A 20,222-nucleotide genomic window follows, 5' to 3' on the forward strand; every position below is an offset into this window, starting at 1 on the left:
TAACACGGTGAAACCCCGTCTCTACTAAAAAATACAAAAAACTAGCCGGGCGAGGTGGCGGGCGCCTGTAGTCCCAGCTACTCGGGAGGCTGAGGCAGGAGAATGGCGTGAACCCGGGAGGCGGAGCTTGCAGTGAGCTGAGATCCGGCCACTGCACTCCAGCCTGGGTGACAGAGCGAGACTCCGTCTCAAAAAAAAAAAAAAAAAAATACAAAAAACTAGCCGGGCGAGGTGGCGAGCGCCTGTAGTCCCAGCTACTCAGGAGAATGGCGTGAACCCGGGAGACGGAGCTTGCAGTGAGCTGAGATCCGGCCACTGCACTCCAGCCTGGGCAACAGAGCGAGACTCCATCTCAAAATAAAAAAATAAAAAAAAAAGCAGCTTTTTTTTCCATTGAGAAGAAATCCTTTCCATTACAAGAGGTTACAACACGGGGTTTTGTGGTTGAGAACTGCAGAGGAAGACCCAGTTCAGCTGGCCCAGAGAGGCTTTGCAGATTTCCACTGCCCACTCCTTCCCACGCTCAGTCCCTGCTGGGTTCTTGGGACAAAGATCTTCCCAAGGCCAGCCCATAATATTCCTTCCTCTGACCCACCCTCAAGTCCTCCAGGGATGAGAGAGGGAGCTGCTGGCTTCCTGGGTTTGGAGGGGGTTTGGTGCTTGGGAGCCAGATGAGGGAGCGGGGTCCTCTGTGAGGAGGGACTTCCTGGTGACCTTGTACCTTTCTGGGCAGATGGAGGCTGGACAGTAATTCAGAGGCGCCACGATGGCTCTGTGGACTTCAATCGGCCCTGGGAAGCCTACAAGGCGGGATTTGGGGATCCCCAAGGTGGGTGTTTCTAGTAGGTACAGAGGCAGGGGAGGAAGAGGGACCCTCAGAAGTGGCCTTGCCTCACTGAGTGGCCTCTCCCGCTCCAGGCGAGTTCTGGCTGGGCCTGGAGAAGGTGCATAGCATCACAGGGGACCGCAACAGCCGCCTGGCTGTGCAGCTGCAGGACTGGGATGGCAACGCCGAGTCGCTGCAGTTCTCTGTGTACCTGGGTGGCGAGGACACGGCCTATAGCCTGCAGCTCACCGAGCCCGTGGCCAGCCAGTTGGGTGCCACCACCGTCCCGCCTAGCGGCCTCTCCGTACCCTTCTCCACTTGGGACCAGGATCACGACCTCCGCAGGGACAAGAACTGCGCCAAGAGCCTCTCTGGTGAGCAGGCTCTGCCATGCCACATCCAGCTAGCAGCTTCCCTCCTTATCTTTCTGCTGCTCTGTCCTGCCTTCAACCCCAAATTGCATCTGTTTCCTGCCCCCACCTCTTCCTTACATGCCGTGTGTGTGATTAGGCCACTAACTTAGCCTATCTGGCCTCAGTTTTCCCATCCTGAAAAGAGTCTTGACCACTTTTACTTTTATTGATTGATTGATTGATTGATTGATTGAGATGGAGTCTCACTGTGTCACCCAGGCTGGAGTGCAGTGGCACGATCTTGGCTCACTGCAAGCTCCGCCTCCCGGGTTCACTCCATTCTCCTGCCTCAGCCTCCCGAGTAGCTGGGACTACAGGCACCCGCCACCAGGCCCATCTAATTTTTTTGTATTTTTAGTAGAGACGGGGTTTCACCGTGTTAGCCAAGATGGTCTTGATCTCCTGACCTCGTGATCCACCCGCGTCGGCCTCCCAAAGTGCTGGGATTACAGACGTGAGCCACCGTGCCTGGCCTACTCATTTTATTTATTTATTTATTTATTTTTTTGAGACGGAGTGTTGCTCTGTTGCCCAGGCTGGAGTGCAGTGGCCGGATCTCAGCTCACTGCAAGCTCCGCCTCCCGGGTTTACGCCATTCTCCTGCCTCAGCCTCCTGAGTAGCTGGGACTACAGGCGCCCGCCACCTCGCCTGGCTAGTTTTTTGTATTTTTAGTAGAGACGGGGTTTCACCGTGTTAGCGAGGATGGTCTCGATCTCCTGACCTCGTGATCCGCCCGCCTCGGCCTCCCAAAGTGCTGGGATTACAGGCTTGAGCCACCGCGCCCGGCCTCATTTATTTTTTGAGACGGAGTCCCACTCTGTCGCCCAGGCTGGAGTGCAAGTGACGTGATCTCGGCTCACTGCAGCCTCTGCCTCCTGGGTTCAAGTGATTCTCTTGCCTCAGCCTCCTGAGTAGCTGGGATTACAGGCACCTGCCACCAGGCAATTGTTTTGTATTTTTAGTAGAGAAGGGGTTTCACCATGTTGGCCAGAGTGGTCCTGAACTCCTGATGTCAAGTGATCTGCCTGCCTTGGCCTCCCAATGTGTTGGGATTACAGGCATGAGCCACCTTGCCCGGCCACAAGCATCTTTATAATGGTGCCCACTGCACAGGAATCTTTTTTTTTTTTTAAACAGGGTCTCACTCTGTCACCCAGGATGGAGTGCAGTGGTGTGATCATAGCTCACTGCAGCCTCAACCACTGGGCTCGAGTAAAGGCTGAGGCTGGGTGTGGTGGCTTCACGCCTGTAATCCCAGGGATTTGGGACACCAAAGAGGGAGGATCGCTTGAGCCCAGGGGTTTGACAGCAGCCTGGGTAATAGAGGGAGACCCTGTCTCTACAAAAAAAATACAAAAGTTGTCTGGGTGTGGTGGCTCACGCCTGTAATCCCAGCACTTTGGGAAGCCAAGGCAGGCGGATCACGAGGTCAGGAGTTCAAGACCAGCCAGGCCAACACAGTGAACCCCTCTACTAAAAATACAAAAATTAGCCGGGCATGGTGGCACGTGCCTGTAGTCTCAGCTACTTGGGAGGCTGAGGCAGGAGAATCGCTTTAACCTGGGACGTGGAGGTTGCAGTGAGCTGAGATCACGCCACTGCACTCCAGCTTAGGCAACAGAGTGAGACTTGGTCTCAAAAAAAAAAGAAAAAAAAAATTAGTCAGGCACAGTGGCTCACACTTGTAATCCCAGCACTTTGGGAGGCTGAAGCGAGTGAATCACTCGAGCTCAGGAGACCAGCTTGAGCAACATGGCGAAATCCCGTCTCAACTAAAAATACAAAAATCTAGCTGGGCGTGAGGGTGCATGCCTGTGGTCCCATCTACTTGGGAGGCTGAGTTGGGAGGATCTCTTGAGCCTAGGAGGTCAAGGCTGCAGTGAGCTGAGACTGCACCACTGCACTCAAGCCTGGGTGACAGTGAGACCCAATCTCAAAAAAAAAAAAAAAGGTCAAATCCAAAGCCCAGTCATGGTCCCCAACCTGCCTCATCCTCGACCCTATCCCCATCTTCTTTCAGCCCCATTGGTGGCTCAAAGACCTGACCATGTTTCCTCTCCCCTGACCCCGGCAGGAGGCTGGTGGTTTGGTACCTGCAGCCATTCCAACCTCAATGGCCAGTACTTCCGCTCCATCCCACAGCAGCGGCAGGAGCTTAAGAAAGGAATCTTCTGGAAGACCTGGCGGGGCCGCTACTACCCGCTGCAGGCCACCACCATGTTGATCCAGCCCACGGCGGCAGAGGCAGCCTCCTAGCCTCCTGGTTGGGCCTGGTCCCAGGCCCACGAAGGACGGTGACTCTTGGCTCTGCCCGAGGATGTGGCCACTCCCTGCCCGGGCAGGGGCTCCGAGGAGGGGCCATCTGGAAGCTTGTGGACGGAGAAGACGACCATGGCTGGAGAAGCCCCCTTTCTGAGTGCAGGGGGGCTACATGCATTGCCTCCTGAGATCGAGGCTACAGGATATGCTCAGACTTTGGAAGCGTGGACCAAGGGGCATGGAGCTTCACTCCTTGCTGGCCGGGGAGCTGGGGACTCAGAGGGACTACTTGGGGCCGGCAAGGCTGGCCTCAGTGGCGGACTCAGTCACATTGACTGACTGGGGGACCAGGGCTCACGTGGGTCAAGAACGCCCTCCTGGTGCGGGTGCTGTTGTGTGTAGGTCCCCTGGGGACACAAGTAGGCACCAGTCGTGTCTGGGCGGAGCTCACAGAGTTCTTGGAATAAAAGCAACCTCAGAACACTTCGTTCTTTGTTTTCAGTTTGTTTTCTTTTTTTTTCTTTCCAATTTTTTTTTTTTTTTTTAGTTCACATGTCTAGTAACTTACCCTCAGTTTGTTTTAAAAAGTGAACAAAGTCCATGTAAACATGTTCCCAGGGCCAGGCACAGTGTCTTGTGCCTGTAATCCCAGCCCTTTGTGAGGCCGAGGTGGGCAGATTGCTTGAGGTCAGGAGTTCGAGACCAGCCTGGCCAACCTGGTGAAACCCTGTCTCTACAAAAAAATACAAAAATTACCCGGGTGTGATGGTGCACATCTGTACACGTCTGTAGTCCCAGCTACTCCGGAGGCTGATGCAGAAGAATCACTTGAGCCAAGGAGGCCAAGGCTGCAAGTAAGCCGAGATTGCGCCACTGCACTCCAGCCTAGGCAACAGAGCAAGAATCCATCTCAAAAAAAAAGAAATTGTTTTCATAGAGGTAGGGTCTCACTCTGTTGTCCAGGCTGGTCTCAAACACCGAGGCTCAAGGGATCTTCCTGCCTTGGCTTCCCAAAGTGCTGGGATTAAAGGTGTGAGCACCACTGCACCCAGCCCTAAAGGCTCTAATTCTACATCTGGGTTTTGTTTAAGAAAAAAATAAGATGAGGGCCGGACACAGTGGCTCACGCCTGTAATCCCAGTACTTTGGGAGGCTGAGGCGGGTGGATCACCTGAGGTCAGGAGTTCCAGACCCGCCTGACAAACATGGTAAAACCCCATCTCTACTAAAAATACAAAAATTAGACAGGTATAGTGGCGGGTGCCTGTAATCCCAGCTACTCAGGAGGCTGAGGCAGGAGAATCGTTTGAACTCAGGAGGCGGAGGTTGCAGTGAGCAGAGATCATGCCACTGCACTCCAGCCTGGGTGACAGAGCAAGGCTTGATCTCAAAAAAAAAAAAAAAAACCAATAGGGCCTTGGCTCACGCCTGTAATACTGACACTTCGGGAGGCCAACAAGGGCGATCACCTGAGGTCGGGAGTTGGAGACCAGCCTGGCCAATGTGGTGAAACCTCATTTCTACCAAAAATACAAAAATCAGCTGGGCCTACTAGTGGTGCGCACCTATAATCCCAGCTACTCGGGAGGCCGAGGCCGGAGAATAGCTTGAATCCAGGAGGTGGAGGTTGCAGTGAGCCGAGATGGCACCACTGCACTCCAGCCTAGGCAATAGAGTGAGACTCTGTCTAATAAACAAATAAATAAATATGAAATGAGCCGGGCGCGGTGGCTCAAGCTTGTAATCCCAGCACTTTGGGAGGCCGAGACGGGCGGATCACGAGGTCGGGAGATCGAGACCATCCTGGCTAACACGGTGAAACCCCGTCTCTACTAAAAAATACAAAAAACTAGCCGGGCGAGGTGGCGGGCGCCTGTAGTCCCAGCTACTCCGGAGGCTGAGGCAGGAGAATGGCGTGAACCCGGGAGGCGGAGCTTGCAGTGAGCTGAGATCCGGCCACAGCACTCCAGCCTGGGCGACAGAGCCAGACTCCGTCTCAAAAAAAAAAAAATAAATAAAAAATAAATAAATAAATAAATAAATAAATAAATATGAAATGAAATAAAAATAGTAATAATTGGATGCCCTATATCTAGGACATGTATTTGAGGAAAACAGCATCTATCCATTTCCTGAACCCCAGCTACTGTTAATCTTTTTTTTTTTTTTTTTTTTGAGATAGAGTCTCGCTCTGCCACCCAGACTGGAGTGCAGTACTGCGATCTTGGCTTACTGCAACCTCTACCTTCCGGGTTCAAGCGATTCTCCTGCCTCAGCCTCTCAAGTTGCTAGGATTACAGGCACCTGCCACTGTGTCCGGCTAATTTTTGTATTTTTAGTAGAGACGGGCTTGGCCAGGCCGGTCTCGAACTTCTGACCTCAGGTGGTCTGCCTGCCTTGGCCTCCCAAAGTGGTGGGATTACAGGCGCAAGCCACCGCGCCTGGCCTGTTGATCTATTTTTGCTCCAGTATCTCCCTCCAGATATTCCTTATAGATATCTCTTGGGGAGGAGGTGGCGGTTCTTGTGCTAGAAGAAAAAACTCTGATTTCCCGGTCTTCACCCTTCCTGGCAGGTGCTGAGGACACGGCGGTTTCCCTGGGGCTGTGGTTGGGTATAGGTGACAAACTTTTTAGAGGTAGGTCCTACAGCTGCCAGGCCAGGGAGGCTGGAGGCTGCCCTCTCCAGGTTCCTTATTTGCCTGTGTCCTGTTCTGAGCAGGCTGAGAGGATCTCCTCTGAGCCCACTGTCACTGGAGCTAGTGGTGAGACCAGCCTGCAGGAGAGGGGGTTCCTCTAGCTATACCCTCTTCATTTCCAGCCTCTGCCAACGATAGGCTCATCTCTTCAACATCATCCTTTTTCCAGCAGCCACCTTGACCCCAAAGCTTTTCCTGCCCCTCCAACCTGGGGAACAACAGAAAGGAAAAAACCACCAGCTGGGCGCGGTGGCTCAAGCCTGCATTCCCAGCACTTTGGGAGGCCGAGGTGGGTAGATCACAAGGTCAGGAGATCAAGACCATTCTGGCTGACACCGTGAAACCCCGTCTCTACTAAACATACAAAAAATTAGCCGGGCGTGGTGGCACGTGCCTGTAGTCCCAGCTATTCGGGAGGCTGAGGCAGGAGAATCGCTTGAACCTGAGAGACGGAGGTTGCAGTGAGCTGAGATCTCACCACTGCACGCCAGCCTGGGTGACAGAGCGAGACTCTGTCTCAAAAAGGAAAAAAAAAAAATCACCACGGCAGGAAACTAACAAGGGGCCAGGAAACCCAGATGTGAACCTGGACCCATTAAACTCCAGAGCTGCAGCTCTAAATCATATCCCTCTCCCGGGCCACAGGAGCTCACTGGCCCCAGTTCCTGCATTTGGAAAATGGGGATGGTTTTTTTTTTTTTTTTTTTTTTTTTTTTTTTTTTTTTTTTTTTTTTGAGACGGAGTCTCGCTGTGCTCCCAGGCTGGAGTGCAGTGGCGCGATCTCGGCTCACTGCAAGCTCCGCCCCCCGGGTTCACGCCATTCTCCCGCCTCAGCCTCCCAAGTAGCTGGGACTACAGGCGCCCGCTACCGCGCCCGGCTAGTTTTTTGTATTTTTAGTAGAGACGGGGTTTCACCATGTTAGCCAGGATAGTCTCGATCTCCTGACCTTGTGATCCACCCGCCTCGGCCTCCCAAAGTGCTGGGATTACAGGCTTGAGCCACCGCGCCCGGCCTGGGGATGGTTTTGACACTCCACCCCTCCACTCCACCACCCCTTCCTGGCCTCATGGTGTGGGGAGAGGATGGCACAGAATTAACAAGGCATTAATATTCAACACAGGCTGGGTCCAGTGGCTCGCGACTGTAATCCCAGCTCTTTGGGAAGCTGAGGCTGGAGGATCTTGGAGTTTGAGACCAGCCTAGGAAACACAGCAAGACCTCATCTCTATGATAAATTTTTAAAAAGGCCAGGCACAGTGGCTCATGTCTGTAATCCCAGCACTTTGGGAGGCCAAGGCGGGTGGATCATGAGGCCAGGAGTTCAAGACCAGCCTGGCCAAGATGGTGAAATCCCATCTCTACTAAAAATACAAAAAAATTAGCCAGGCATAGTGGTGGGTGCCTGTAATCCCAGCAACTCAAGAGGCTGAGGCAGAGAATTGCTTGAATTCGGGAGGCAGAGGGTGCAGTGAGCTGAGATTGTGCCACTGCAATCCAGCCTGGGCAACAGAGTAAGACCCTGCCTCAAAAAAAAAAAAAAAAAAAAAAAGAATCAAGAGAAATTTCAAAGGAGAGACAGAATAAGGCAATTGAGGGTGATACACGGAGGGAGGCACAGAGGAGATGAGGAGAGAGAAATCCATGACCTCTGGGTTTGATGGGAGGGAGGGAAGGATGGAGACACGACAGGGGGAATGGATATGGGGAAGGAGTCAAATTTGTGTTTGGAATTGAGAGGTGAAGCCGGCTGGGCTTCTGGGTCGGGTGGGGACTTGGAGAACTTTTCTGTCTTGCTAAAGGATTGTAAACGCACCAATCAGCACTCTGTGTCTAGCTAAAGGATTGTAAATGCACCAATCAGTGCTCTGTGTCTAGCTAAAGGTTTGTAAATGCAAGTATCAGCACTCTGTGTCTAGCTAATCGGGTAGGGGACTTGGGTAATTTTCTGTCTAGCTAAAGGATTGTAAATGCACCAATCAGCACTCTGTATCTAGCTAAAGGTTTGTAAACGCACCAATCAGCACTCTGTCAAATGGACCAATCAGCATTCTGTAAAATGGACCAATCAGCTCACTATAAAATGCACTAATCAGCAGGATGTGGGTGGGGCCAAATAAGTGAATAAAAGCAGGCCACCCAGGCCAGAAGCGGAAACCAACTTGGGTTCCCTTACACGCTGTGGCAGCTTTGTTTTTTCGCTCTTTGCAATAAATCTTGCTGCTGCTCACTCTTTGGGTCCGTGCCACCTTTATGAGCTGTAACACTCATTGCGAAGGTCTGCAGCTTCACTCCTGAAGTCAGCAAGACCATGAACCCACCAGAAGGAAGAAACTCCAAACATGTCTGAACATTGGAAGGAAAAAACTCCAGACACACCATATTTAAGAACTGTAACAATCACCGCGAGGGTCAGTGGCTTCATTCCTGAAGTCAGCGAGACCAAGAACCCACCAATTCTGGACACATTTTGCTGACCACAAAGGGACTACTGCCTATCGCCAAGCGGTGAGACTATAGCCTATTGTCAAGTGGTGAGTGCCATCGGACCCCTTTTGCTTGGTATTCTATTTTTCCTTAGAATTCGGAGGCTAAATACCGGGCACCTGGTGGCCAGTTAAAAGCGACTAATGTGTCTGCTGGACTAAAGACACAGGTGTCAGGCTTTCTGGGAAAGGGCTCTCTAATAAACCCCAACTTTTCGGAGTTGGGAGCACTGGTTTGCCTGGAACCAGCTTCCACTTTTCCTGTACTCCTGGGATGAGTCGAAGGTCAACAGAGAGGAAAGCCATTCAGCTCCAGGGTCCCGACAAGTTGGTTGACCCTGCGGCCATGAGTGGAACTCTCAAAGTCATGTCACCCAAGCGAGACTCGCCCATCTATCCTATCTATCCTGACCCTTGCCTCCTGGGTCCTAATGCCTGTCAGACAAACTTCCTCTTGCCTCTCTTCTCCGAGGCTAGTCTTTTTTTTTTTTTTTTTTTGAGACGGAGTCTCGCTCTGTCGCCCAGGCTGGAGTGCAGTGGCCAGATCTCAGGTCACTGCAAGCTCCGCCTCCCAGGTTCATGCCATTCTCCTGCCTCAGCCTCCTGAGTAGCTGGGACTACAGGCGCCTGCCACCTCGCCCGGCTAGTTTTTTGTGTTTTTTAGTAGAGATGGGGTTTCACCGGGTTAGCCAGGATGGTCTTGATCTCCTGACCTCGTGATCTGCCTGTCTCACCCTCCCAAAGTGCTGGGATCACAGGCTTGAGCCACTGCGCCTGGCCTCCCGAGGCTAGTCTTTTTTTTTTTTTTTTTTTTTGATACGGGGTCTCGCTCTGTCACCCAGGCTGGAGTGCAGTGGCCGGATCTCAGCTCACTGCAAGCTCCGCCTCCTGGGTTCACGCCATTCTCCGGCCTCAGCCTCCCGAGTAGCTGGGACTGCAGGCGCCCGCCACCTCGCCCGGCTAGTTTTTTGTATTTCTTAATAGAGATGGGGTTTCACTGTGTTAGCCAGGATGGTCTCGATCTCCTGACCTCGTGATCCGCCCGTCTCGGCCTCCCAAAGTGCTGGGATTACAGGCTTGAGCCACCGCACCCGGCCTCCCAAGGCTAGTCTTGCTTCTAGTGCTTTTCTAGTTTCTCCTATAAGAATGTCTCCGGTGCTTTTCTAGTTTCTCCTATAAGAATGATTTCCTGTATAAATTTCAGGACTCTGTTACCTTCTTTAGGCACCCGGGCTCACCAATCAGAAAGACGTAATTTTTGCCCAAAGCCCCGTCGTGGGGGGACTATCTGGAATTTTAGGATCCCTCCTCAGACAAGCAGGCCTAACAAAAGCTATTCCTGAAGCTAGGATATGGGGAGCCTCAGAAATTGTATCCTTCCTATTCGTATAAGTGAGGACAAAAGGTGTCACTCTTCCAACCCTGGAGATCCCTTCCCTCCCTCAGGGTATGATCCTCCACTTCATTTTTTGGGGCATAACCTCTTTATAGGACACGGGTAAGGTCCCAGTACTAAAAGGAGAATGCTTAGGACTCTAACAGGTTTTTGAGAATGCATCGGTAAGGGCCGCTAAATCCAATTTTTCTCAGTACTCTTTGTGGTCTAGGAGGACAGGCAACGGTGCAGGTTTTTGAGCGTGTGTCCGTAAGGGCCACTAAATCCGACCTTCCTCGGTCCTCCTGTGGTCTGGGAGGAAAACTAGTGTTTCTGCTGCTGCGTTGGTGAGCGCAATTATTCCCATCAGCAGGGTCCAGGGACTGTTGTGGGTTCTTGGGCAGTGGAAGAAAGAAAACAAACCAAAACCGTGGGCAGTTTTGTCTTTCGGATGGGAAACACTCAGTCTTCAACAGGCTCACCCTTGAAATGCATCCTAAGCCATTGGGACCAATTTGACCCGCAAACCCTGAAAAAGAGGCAGCTGATTTTTTTTTCTGCACTATTGACTGGGCCCAATATTCTCTCTCTGATGGGGAAAAATGGCCACCTAAGGGAAGTAAAAATTACAATACTATCCTGCAGGTTGACCTTTTCTGTAAGAGGGAAGGCAAATGGAGTGAAACGTTATGTCCAAGCTTTCTTTTCACTGAAGGAGAACACACAACTATGCAAAGCCTGCAATTTACATCCCAGAGGAGGACCTCTCAGCTTACCCCCAAATCCTAGCCTCCCTACAGCTCCCCTTTCTATTAATGATAAGCCTCCTCTAATCTCCCCTGCCCAGAAGGAAATAAGCAAAGAAATCTCCAAAGGACTACAAAACCCACCCGGGCTATCGGTTATGTCTCCTTCAAGCTGTAGGGGGAGGGAATTTGGCCCAACCCGGGGACACGTCCCCTTCTCCCTCTCTGATTTAAAGCAGATCAAGGCAGACCTGGGGAAGTTTTCAGATGATCCTGATAGGTACACAGATGTCCTACAGGGTCTAGGGAAAACCTTTGATCTCACTTAGAGAGATGTCATGCTATTGTTAGATCAAACCCTGGCCTTTAATGAAAAGAATGCAGCTTTAGCTGCAGCCCAAGAGTTTGGAGATACCAGGTATCTCTAGTCAAGTAAATGACAGAATGACAGCCGAAGAAAGGGACAAATTCCCTACTGGTCAGCAAGCTGTCCCCAGTATGGATCCTCACTGGGACCTCAACTCGGATCATGGGGACTGGAGTCGTAAACATCTGTGACCTGTGTTCTAGAAGGACTAAGGAGAATTAGGAAAAAGCCCATGAATTATTCAATGATGTCCACTGTAACTCAGGGAAAGGAAGAAAATCCTTCTGCCTTCCTTGAGCGGCTACGGGAGGCCTTAAGAAAATTTACTCCCCTGTCAGCCAGGTGCAGTGACTCACGCCTGTAATCCCAGCACTTTGGGAGGCCAAGGCGGGCGAATCACGAGGTCAGGAGATTGAGACCATCCTGGCTAACATGGTGAAACCCCGCCTCTATTAAAAATACAAAAAATTAGCCGGGAGTGGTGGTGGGCGCCTGTAATCCCAGCAACTCGGGAGGCTGAGGCAGGAGAATGGCGTGAACCCTGGATGCAGAGCTTGCAGTGAGCCGAGATTGTGCCATTGCACTCCAGCCTGGGTGACAGAGCAAGACACCATCTCAAAAAAAAAGAAAAGAAAAGAAAATAAGGCCGGGCGCGGTGGCTCAAGCCTGTAATCCCAGCACTTTGGGAGGCCGAGACGGGCGGATCATGAGATCGAGACCATCCTGGCTAACACGGTGAAACCCCGTCTCTACTAAAAAATACAAAAAAACTAGCCGGGCGCGGTGGCGGGCGCCTGTAGTCCCAACTACTCGGGAGGCTGAGGCAGGAGAATGGCGTGAACCCGGGAGGCGGAGCTTGCAGTGAGCTGAGATCCGGCCACTGCACTCCAGCCTGGGTGGCAGAGCGAGACTCCGTCTCAAAAAAAAAAAAAAAAAAAAAAAAAAAAAAAAGAAAATATACTCCCCTGTCACCTGAATCACTCGAGGGTCAATTGATCCTAAAAGATAAGTTTATTACCCAATCAGTCGCAGATATCAGGAGAAAGCTCCAAAAGTGAGCCCTGGGCCCTGAACAAAATTTGGAGGCATTATTAAACCTGACAACCTTGCTGTTCTATAATAGGGACCAAGAGGAACAGGCCCAAAAGGAAAAGCGAGGTCAGAGAAAGGCCACAGCCTTAGTCATGACCCTCAGACAAACAAACCTTGGTGGTTCAGAGAGGACAGAAAATGGAGCAGGCCAATCACCCGGTAGGGCTTGTTATCAGTGTGGTTTACAAGGACACTTTAAAAAAGGTTGTCCAATGAGAAACAAGCCGCCCCCTCGTCCATGTTCGCTATGCCAAGGCAATCACTGGAAGGTGCACTGCCCCAGAGGACAAAGGTTTTCTGGGACAAGCCCCCAACCAGATGATCCAACAACAGGACTGAGGGTGCCCGGGGCAAGTGCCAGCTCATGTCATCACCCTCACTGAGTCCCGGGTATGTATAATCATTGAGGGCCAGGAAATTGACTTCCTCCTGGACACTGGTGCAGCCTTCTCAGTGTGAATCTCCTGTCCTGGACAGCTGTCCTCAAGGTCTGTTACCGTCTGAGGAATCCTGGGACAGCCTGTAAACACGTATTGCTCCCACCTCCTCAGTTGTAATTGCGAGACTTTGCTCTTTTCACATGCCTTTCTTGTTATCCCTGAAAGTCCCACAACCTTATTAGGGAGGGATGTATTAGCTCCAGCTATTATCTACATGAATATGGGGAACAAGTTACCCATTTATTGTCCCCTACTTGAGGAGGGAATCAACCCTGAAGTCTGAGCATTGGAAGGACAATCTGGAAGGGCAAAAAATGCCCGCCCAGTCCAAATCAGGCTAAAAGATTAATTTTCCTTATCAAAGGCAATATCCCTTAAGGCCTTAAGCTCATAAAGGATTACAGGATATTGTTAAACATTTAAAAGCTCAAGGCTTAGAAAGGAAATGCAGCAGTCCCTGCAACACCCCAATTCTAGGAGTACAAAAACCAAACGGTCAGTACAGACTAGTGCAAGATCTTAGACTCATCAAGAAGGCAGTAATTAGGCCGGGCGCGGTGGCTCAAGCCTGTAATCCCAGCACTTTGGGAGGCCGAGACGGGCGGATCACGAGGTCAGGAGATCGAGACCATCCTGGCTAACACGGTGAAACCCCGTCTCTACTAAAAAAAAATACAAAAAACTAGCCGGGCGAGGTGGCGGGCGCCTGTGGTCCCAGCTACTCGGGAGGCTGAAGCAGGAGAATGGCGTAAGCCCGGGAGGCGGAGCTTGCAGTGAGCCGAGATCGCGCCACTGCACTCCAGCCTGGGCGACAGAGCGAGACTCCGTCTCAAAAAAAAAAAAAAAAAAAAAAAAAAAAAAAAAAGAAGGCAGTAATTCCTCTATATCCAGTTGTACCCAACCCATATACCCTGCTCTCTCAAATACCAGAGGAAGCAGAATGGTTCACTGCTCTGGACCTCAAGGATGCCTTCTCCTGTATTCCCCTGCACTCTGACTCCCAGTTTCTCTTTGCCTTTGAGGATCCCACAGACCACACATCCCAAATTACGTGGATGGTCTTGCCCCAAGGGTTTAGGGATAGCCCTCATCTGTTTGGTCAGGCACCAGCCTAAGATCTAGGCCACTTCTCAATTCCAGGTACTCTAGTCCTTCAGTATGTGGATGATTTACTTTTGGCTACCAGTTCAGAAGCCTCATGCTAGCAGGCTACTCTAGATCTCTTGAACTTTCTAGCTAATCAAGGGTACAAGGCGTCTAGGTCGAAAGTCCAGCTTTGCCAACAGCAGGTCAAATATGTAGGCCTAATCTTAGCCAGAGGAACCAGGGCCCTCAGCAAAGAACAAATACAGCCTATACTGGCTTATCCTCTCCCTAAGACATTAAAACAATTGCAGGGGTTCCTTGGAATCACCGGCTTTTGCCGACTGTGGATCCCTGGATATAGTGAGATAGCCAGGCCCCTCTATACTCTAATCAAGGAGACCCAGAGGGCAAATACTCATCTAGTAGAATGGGAACCAGGGGCAGAAAGAACCTTCAAAACCTTAAAGCAGGCCCTAGTACAAGCTCCAGCTTTAAGCCTTCCCACAGGACAAAACGTCACAGAGAGAGCAGGGATAGCTCTTGGAGTCCTTACTCACACTTGCAGGATAACCCCACAACCAGTGGCATACCTAAGTAAGAAAAACCTATGTAGTAGCAAATGGCTGGCCTCACTGTTTTTTTTTTTTTTTTGAGATGGAGTCTCGCTCTGCCGCCCAGGCTGGAGTGCAGTGGCCAGATCTCAGCTCACTGCAAGCTCCGCCTCCCGGGTTCACGCCATTCTCCTGCCTCAGCCTCCCGAGTAGCTGGGACTACAGGCGCCCGCCATCTCGCCCGGCTAGTTTTTTGTATTTTTAGTAGAGACGGGGTTTCACCGTGTTCGCCAGGATGGTCTTGATCTCCTGACCTCGTGATCCACCCGTCTCGGCCTCCCAAAGTGCTGGGATTACAGGCTTGAGCCACCGCGCCCGGCCTGGCCTCACTGTTTACAGATAGTTGCGGCGGTGACTGTCTTAGGGTCAGAGGCTATCAAAATAATACAAGGAAAGGATCTCACTGTCTGGACTACTCATGATGTAAATGATGTACTAGGTGCCAGAGAAAGTTTATGTATATCGGACAATCGCCTACTTAGATACTTAGGTGCTACTCCTTGAGGGACTGGTGCTTCAAATACGCATGTGTGTGGCCCTTAGCCCTGCCACTTTTCTCCCAGATGATGGGGAACCAATCGAGCATGACTGCCAACAAATTGTAGTCCAGAATTATGCTGCCCAACACGATCTCTTGGAAGTCCCCTTAGCTAATCCTGACCTTAACCTATATTCCGATGGAAGTTCATTTGTGGAGAATGGGATACGAAGGCCAGTTTATGCCATAGTTAGTGACGTAACCATACTTCAAAGTAAGCCTCTTCCCCCAGGGACCAGCATCCAGTTAGCAGAACTAGTGGCACTTAACTCGAGCCTTAGAACTGGGAAAGGGAAAAAGAATAAATGTGTTTACAGATAGCAAGTAAGCTTATCTAATCCTACATGCCCATGCTGCAATATGGAAAGAAATGGAGTTCCTAACCTCTGGGGGAACCCCTATTAAATACCACAAGGAAACCATGGAGTTATTACAGTGCAAAAACCCAAGGAGGTCTTACACTGCCAAAGCTATCAAAAAGGGGAAGGAGAGGGGAGAACAGCAGCATAAGCAGCTAGCAGAGGCAGGGAAAGACCAGCAGAAAGGAAAGAGAGAAAGAGACAGGAAGTTAGAGAAAGAGGAAGAAACAGAGACAAAAGAGACAGAGAGAGGAGGAGACAGAGACAAAGAAGAAGTCAAAGAGAAAAAGAGATAGAGGTAGTAAAGAAAAAATAGTGTACTCTATTCCTTTAAAAGCCAGGGTCAATTTAAAACCCATAATTGGGCCGGGTGTGGTGGCTCACGCTTGTAATCCCAGAACTTTGGGAGGCCGAGGCGGGCGGATCACGAGGTCAGGAGATCCAGACCATCCTGGCTAATACGGTGAAACCCTGTCTCTACTAAAAATACGAAAAATTAGCCGGGCCTGGTGGCAGGCACCTGTAGTCCCAGCTACTCGGGGGGCTGAGGCAGGAGAATGGCGTGAACCCGGGAGGCGGACCTTGCAGTGAGCCGAGATCGTGCCACTGCACTCTAGCCTGGGTGACAGAGCAAGACTCCGTCTCCAAAAAAAAAAAAACAAAACAAAACCCATAATTGATAATTGAAGGTCTTCTCTGTAACCCTATAACACTCCAATACTACTTTGTTGTTAGTGTAAACAAGGGCATAGCCAGAAACACTGAGACCACTGACAACCCATAGCCTTCCTATCAAAAATGCTTAACCCACCAGGTTTCCTAACAGGGGATGTAAATCTTAATTAATTACCATACAAAGGTTCGACCAGATCTAGGAGGAACTCCCTTCAGGACAGGATGATAGATGGTTCCTCCCAGGCAATTAAGGGAAAAAGACACAATGGGTATTCAGTAAGTGATAAGGAAACTCTGGTAGAAGCAGAGTTAGGAAAATTGCGTAATAATTGGTCTGCTCAAACCTGCCTGAGCGAGTTGTTTGCACTCAGCCAAATCTTAAAGTACTTACAGAATCAGGAAGGAGCCATCTATATCAATTGTAAGTTAATATGGACTGAACAGGTCTTACTAATAGCAAAGAATAATTGAAATTCCAAACTTACAAGGTTTTCAACAAAAGTAAACACGTTTTCAACAAAAGTGAACAGTGTAACATGTATTATCCTAATCTTCTAATCTTATGGAAATCAGACCCAATCTGTGTTCCTCAAAGCTCAAGTCCATCAGTGCAGGGCCATACAACTAATAGCCCTACGTATAGGGTTAGGAATGGCTACTGCTACAGGAACCAGAATAGCCAGTTTATCTACTTCATTATCCTAGTACCGCACACTCTCAAAGGATTTCTCAGCCAGTTTGTAAGAAATAACGAAATCTATCCTTACTCTACAATCCCAAATAGACTCTTTGGCAGCAGCAACTTTCCAAAACCGCCGAGGCCTGGACCTCCTCACTGCTGAGAAAGGAGGACTCTGCACCTTCTTAGGGAAAGAGTGTTGTTTTTACACTAACCAGTCAGGGATAGTACAAGATGCCACCCGGCGTTTATAGGAAAAGGCTTCTGAAATCAGACAACACCTTTCAAACTCTAATACCCACCTCTGGAGTTGGTCAACGTGGCTTCTCCCCTTTCTAGGTCCTGTGGCAGGCGTCTTGCCGTTACTTGACTTTGGGCCCTGTATTTTTAACCTTCTTGTCAAATTTGTTTCCTCAGAATCAAGGCCATCAAGCTACAGATGGTCTTACAAATGGAACCCCAAATGAGTTCAACCAACAACTTCTACTGAGGATCCCTGGACGGACCTGCTGGCCCTTTCACTGGCCTAAAGAGTTCCCCTCTGGAGGACACTACAACTGCCTGCAGGGCCCCTTCTTCCAGCAGAAAGTAGCTAGAGTGGTCATCGGCCAAATTCCCAACAGCAGTTGGGGTGTCCTGGTTAGAGGGGGGATTGAGAGGTGAAGCTGCCTGGGCTTCTGTGTCGGGTGGGGACTTGGAGAACTTTTCTGTCTAGCTAAAGGATTGTAAATGCACCAATTAGCACTCTGTCTAGCTAAAGGTTTGTAAATGCACCAATCAGCACTCTGTAAAATGGACCAATCAGCTCTCTGTAAAATGGACCAATGAGCAGGATGTGGGTGGGGCCTAATTAGGGAATAAAAGCAAGCCACCTGAACCAGCAGCAGCAACCGCCTGGGGTTGCTGCAATGTCTTTCCACAGTGTGGAGGCTTTGTTCTTTCACTCTTTGGGTCCACGCCACATTTATCAGCTGTAATGCTCATCACAAAGATCTGCAGTTTCACTCCTGAAGTCAGCGAGACCACAAACCCACCAGAAGGAAAAAACTCCAGACACGTCTGAACATCACAAGGAACAAACTCCAGACATGCCATCTTTAAGAACTATAACACTTGACTGGGCATGGTGGCTCACGCCTGTAATCCCAGCACTTTGGGAGGCCAAGGTGGGTGGATCACGAGGTCAGGAGATCGAGACCATGCTGGCTAACACAGTGAAACCCCATCTCTACTAAAAAATATGACAAATTAGCTAGGCATGGTGGCGGGCGCCTGTAGTTCCAGCTACCTGGGCAGGAGAATAGTGTGAACCCAGGAGGCGGAACTTGCAGTGAGCAGAGATTGTGCCACCACACGCCAGCCTGGGCGACAGAGCAAGACTCCATCTTAAAAACAAACAACAAACTGTAACACTCACCGTGAGGGTCCGTGGCTTCATTCTTGAAGTCAGCGATACCAAGAACCTACCAATTCTGGACACAGGATGTGTTATACAAAACTTACAGGAAGCTATTGTTTTGGACTGACTTCCTGCACCAGGCCCAACAAACTGAACCAAAATCGAGTCACTCATGCTAAAATCCTATGCGACCAAAATGAAACTAAGTTGTTTATCTGACCTTCTACAAAATCAGGAGAGAGAAAGAGATAGGATAGCCAAATCTCCCACCAGGTCAGTTTTAGCCAGCATGATAAGATGTCCTCTCTGCTTTAACCTTTACAAGAAAAGTAACTTTGGGCTGAGTGCGGTGGTGGCTCATTCCTGTAATCCCAGCACTTTGGGAGGCCAAGGCAGGAGGCTTGCTTGAGTTCAGGAGTTCAAATCCAGCCTGGGCAACATGGCAAGACCCTGTCTCTGGAAAAAAAAAAAAAAATGGGCATACTGGCACACACCTGTGATCCTAGCTCCTCAGGAGGCTGAGGTGGGAAGATTGCTTGATCCCATGAAGTTGAGGTTGCAGTGAGCTATGATTGCACCACTGCACTCCTGCCTGGGTGACAGAGCAAGACTCAGATTCCAAAAAAAAAGAGGAAAGTTTAAAATGACCAATCCACATTTTCTTTTCTTTTCTTCTTCTTCTTTTTTTTATTTTTAGTTTGAGTATTGCAATTCTTGCCCAGGCTGGAGTGCAATGGTGTGATCTTGGCTCACTGCAACCTCCGCCTCCCTGGTTCAAGCGATTCTCCTGCCTCAACCTCCTGAGTAGCTGGGATTACAGGCATCCGCCACCATGCCTGGCTAATGTTTTTGTATTTTTAGTAGAGACAGGCTTTCATATGTTGGTCAAGCTGGTCTCGAACTCCTGACCTCAGGTGATCCGCTTGCCTCGGCCTCCCAAAGTGATGAGATTACAGGCATGAGCCACCATGCCCGGCCTCCACGTTGTATTTTCTGTTTCTGCTTTCCTTGGCCCTTTTTCTGCCTGTAAAACCAACCTACCCGCTCAGCTCATGGGAAAACTATTTTCATTTTGTTAAATGAAGTGTTGCCCGATTGTAGAATTGCAAATAAAATCAATTAAGATCTTTTTTTTTTTTTTTTTTGAGACGGAGTCTCGCTCTGCCACCCAGGTGGTTGGAGTGCAGTGGCACAATCTCGGCTCACTGCAAGCTTCGCCTCCCGGGTTCACACCATTCTCCTGCCTTAGCCTCCCAAGTAGCTGGGACTACAGGCGCCCGCCACCACGCCAAACTAAGTTTTTGGATTTTCAGTAGAGATGGGAGAGATGAGGTTTCACCATGTTGGCCAGGCTGGTCTTAAACTCCTGACCTCAAGTGATCTGCCCGCCTCAGCCTCCCAACGTGCTGGGATTATAGGCGTGAGCCATGCCTAGCCGTAATGTTTTTTTGACAGATGCCCAATGAACACCCTGGGAATGAGATTCAAGAAGCCCTAATAGTGTCTGCTCTAATAACTCTAGTACATTGGCTCTAGGCTTATTCACCACTGAATAAATAAACATATTTATTCAGCACTGGGGAATTTACCGCAATGATGGGGATAGACAGAGTCCCTGACGTCATGAGGCTGATATGCTGTTGACAGAGGAAAAAAACCAGCAGATCAATGGTTCAGGAAAACAAGGCTTTTTTTTTTTTTTAATTTTTTGAGACAGGGTCTTGCTCTGTTGCCAAGCTGGAGTGCAGTGGATTGATCATGGCTCACTGCAGCCTCAACCTCCCAGGCTCGAATGATCCTCCCACCTTGGCCTCCCAAGTATCTGGGACCGTGCCATGAAGCACTGCACCTGGCTAATTTTTTTTGTCGTTGTTGTTCTTTTCTTTTTTTTCCTTTTTTTTTTTTTTTTTTTTCCTAGAGACTGGGTTTTGACACATTGCCCAGGTTGGTCTCTAGCTCCTGGCCTCAAGTGATCCTCCCACCTCATCCTCTTCAAGGGACATGTTTACAGGCATGAGCCCCCGCAGCCAGCCAAAACAAACAAACAGAAAGTAATGTATACTTTGTGTTAGTAATATTGCATTGTATATTGAAAATTTGCCACGAAAGTAGATTGTAGATACTCTCACTACACACACAGTTAATTATGGAAGGCAATGGATAGGTTAATTGCTT

The 20,222-nt window shown here is 49.8% G+C and overlaps 1 protein-coding gene across 2 annotated transcripts in view; it reads left to right on the plus strand.

The window, feature by feature from the left end:
- The window catches only part of ANGPTL4 (angiopoietin like 4), an 11,137-nt gene extending 7,152 nt beyond the window's left edge, over positions 1-3,985 (plus strand). For both annotated transcript variants that reach the window (XM_025366135.1, XM_025366136.1), the window contains 3 exons: positions 734-829; positions 919-1,200; positions 3,315-3,985. In XM_025366135.1, the coding sequence (XP_025221920.1) occupies positions 734-829; positions 919-1,200; positions 3,315-3,496 (560 nt within the window). In that variant the 3' untranslated portion in view covers positions 3,497-3,985. The remainder of the gene's footprint in view (positions 1-733; positions 830-918; positions 1,201-3,314) is intronic.
- Positions 3,986-20,222: the final 16,237 nt, after the last annotated feature.

Source organism: Theropithecus gelada, chromosome 19 (genome assembly GCF_003255815.1).
Source record: "Theropithecus gelada isolate Dixy chromosome 19, Tgel_1.0, whole genome shotgun sequence".
In the NCBI taxonomy this organism is placed as follows: domain Eukaryota; kingdom Metazoa; phylum Chordata; class Mammalia; order Primates; family Cercopithecidae; genus Theropithecus; species Theropithecus gelada.